At 45.9% G+C, this 2,246-nt stretch overlaps 1 protein-coding gene across 1 annotated transcript; it reads left to right on the top strand.

Moving 5' to 3' along the window:
• Positions 1-225: 225 nt before the first annotated feature.
• On the top strand, positions 226-1,895 carry LOC117558000. The gene is made up of 2 exons (XM_034233960.1): positions 226-488; positions 888-1,895. Exons 1-2 carry the CDS (start codon positions 331-333, stop codon positions 1,606-1,608), a joined length of 879 nt encoding a protein of 292 aa, XP_034089851.1. The 5' UTR covers positions 226-330; the 3' UTR covers positions 1,609-1,895.
• The last annotated feature ends 351 nt before the right edge of the window (positions 1,896-2,246 follow it).

Genomic DNA, 2,246 nt, shown 5'->3' with positions numbered 1-2,246 from the left:
TCGACGTGCCTTTGGGTACACTTATGAGTGATTGAGTGAAAGTGGTGTGTAAAAGTGTCACCGGTGGAATCAGCGCACAGAGTGGAAACCTAACGGTGATAACACAAACTCTGTGGTCTGTTGAAGTACACGTAGTGGTGAATTAGGAATTAGGTTCTGACCGGCACGTTGTCCAGTAGGAACACCAAGCTAGAATTAAGCGACAAATTGAGAGCAGCAACAGCTGGAACAACACAAGGCAAGAAAATAAAGAAGTTAGAAGCTCAACTGCGGGTTGCAGCTTTATGGGCTGAACAAGCCCATAAAAGGACAGGTGGAGCAGAAGAAGGTATGATAGCAGCGGCTGTTTCAGTGAAAGCAGACGAGGAGACAGGGCGTTCAGGGTCAGTTGACGCTGTACGCCGCGAGAAAGAGAGAGCGATAGTGGAAGAACACAAAGCGCAGGAACAAAGAATAAAAAGGAAGCAAGAGAAAGAGAGAAAAGACAGGGAAAGAGAGACACAAAAACGCATCGACAAAGAAATGGCAGATGCATTAAGCCCACTGCACACCAGAAAAAATAAGGGGGGAACCAAGTTATATCCTGTTGAAGAATTAAGAGAAGCAGAAAAATCCTTCGACGGAACAGCATATCAGGGTGACGCTTATCCATTAGTACAAGTGGCCAACCCGCACTATGGAGTTGGCGGTGACCTAGAAAGAATGTTAAGAGTGTTCCGCCCATGGACAATGGATGAGTGTAAAAAGGCTTGTGAGGGACTGACTCCATACAAACAGGACCCGGCGCAGTTTGTCCTTGACCATACTGCATTAATAGCGTCATATGGTTTAAATGGACATGAAGTTTTAAGAACCCTTATGACAATCTTTGGCCACGAATGGGCCAGGGTAAAGGGAGATTTCACCGGGTCCTGGCCCAATGGAAACCCCCTGGAACCAGGTCAGCAGGACCTCATCAATGCACTCGCTCCCGTAAATATCTCAATCGAGAGGGTTTTTGCACTGAGACGAGACTTTACTAAAGTCTCAGGGTGTAGACAGGGAGAAAAAGAGTCAGTACAAGATTTCAGAATCAGAATGGAAGATTGTTTCCGTATCCATAGCGGAATTCCACCCAACAATGCTGTTGACTCCCCATATGTGCAGCAGCTGAAACAAAGCCTGATGAATGGGTTCCACCCAGGTATTGCTGACTTTATCCGCAAGCATAATGTTAACCATAGGACATGCGACTTACAAGAGTGCCTAAATTATGCAGAACATGCAGCAACCCAGATTAAAGAAAAAAGACATAAGAAAGCGTCAGCATCAGCTTTCTTCATAGGAGAAGATGGGGAAGAAAATCAGATTTTCTTTGTGGGACCAGGACAGGGGAGAGGCAGGTTTAACAGAGGACGAGGGAATGATAGAGGAACAGGCAGAGGCAGAGGAGGAGGCAGAAACGCAGAAGGCAAATTCCTCTGCTACAGGTGCGGAAAGGAGGGGCACATGGCGAGAGACTGTGAGGAACAGAGACCACAGAACAAAGAAGGGGGACAAAAGGGACAGTACAAAGACGAGAGACATGGCCTCCCCCCTTCACATAACCTACATAGTTATGACAACTGACTAGACGTAGAAAAGGAAGAAGAGGACGTCCACACACATCACATTGACCTTTCTGAAGTATTACTGAATCTGTCAGACAACAGTATTAAACCTACCAGGACAATCGAAATCAATGGGGAAAAATTAGAATTATTATGTGACAGCGGTGCAGACTCATCAGTAGTGAACAAAGAGGTCCAAAGAATGTGGCCACCAACTGGCACTATGTTTGTAAAATCAGCAAATGGACACATAAATCAGAGGTCGATTTCAAAGCCACTTTTTATGGAAGATAGAAGGTCAGGCCTCCAGGCCTCCCTCAAATTTGTGTTCATCTCAAACTGCCCTGTCAATTTGCTAGTGAGAGACGGCATGGAAATGTTAAAAATCAGTGTAGTACCAGTTAAAGGGGGAATGCGAGCAGTAGGGCCCGGAGAAAAGGTGGAAGACCAGGTCTTCCTTCAAAAATCCATAAACACCCCCAACTACTACTGGTCATTAGACATGCCACAACCTGACGTGACAAACACAGGTGAACACCTGTTAACACTATTCACCCCACAACATGGCCAAGAAGTAATGAAACCTGATGCATTGCACGTTACACTAAAGTACAAGAACACCCCTGGCCCAGACAAAGACTATGATGTGCTCGTGCA

The sequence above is a fragment of the Gymnodraco acuticeps genome, unplaced genomic scaffold (genome assembly GCF_902827175.1).
Source record: "Gymnodraco acuticeps unplaced genomic scaffold, fGymAcu1.1, whole genome shotgun sequence".
NCBI classification, from domain to species: domain Eukaryota; kingdom Metazoa; phylum Chordata; class Actinopteri; order Perciformes; family Bathydraconidae; genus Gymnodraco; species Gymnodraco acuticeps.
Note: the sequence above shows the minus strand (reverse complement) of the source record. Positions and strands in the feature narration are given on the sequence as shown.

Coding starts and splice junctions, on each gene's coding strand:
- LOC117558000 (XM_034233960.1), top strand. CDS start 331: ATGATAGCAGCGGCTGTTTCAGTGAAAGCAGACGAGGAGACAGGGCGT. Junction 489..887: donor GAGAAAGAGAGAAAAGACAG/GGAAAGAGAGAC, acceptor CGAATGGGCCAG/GGTAAAGGGAGATTTCACCG.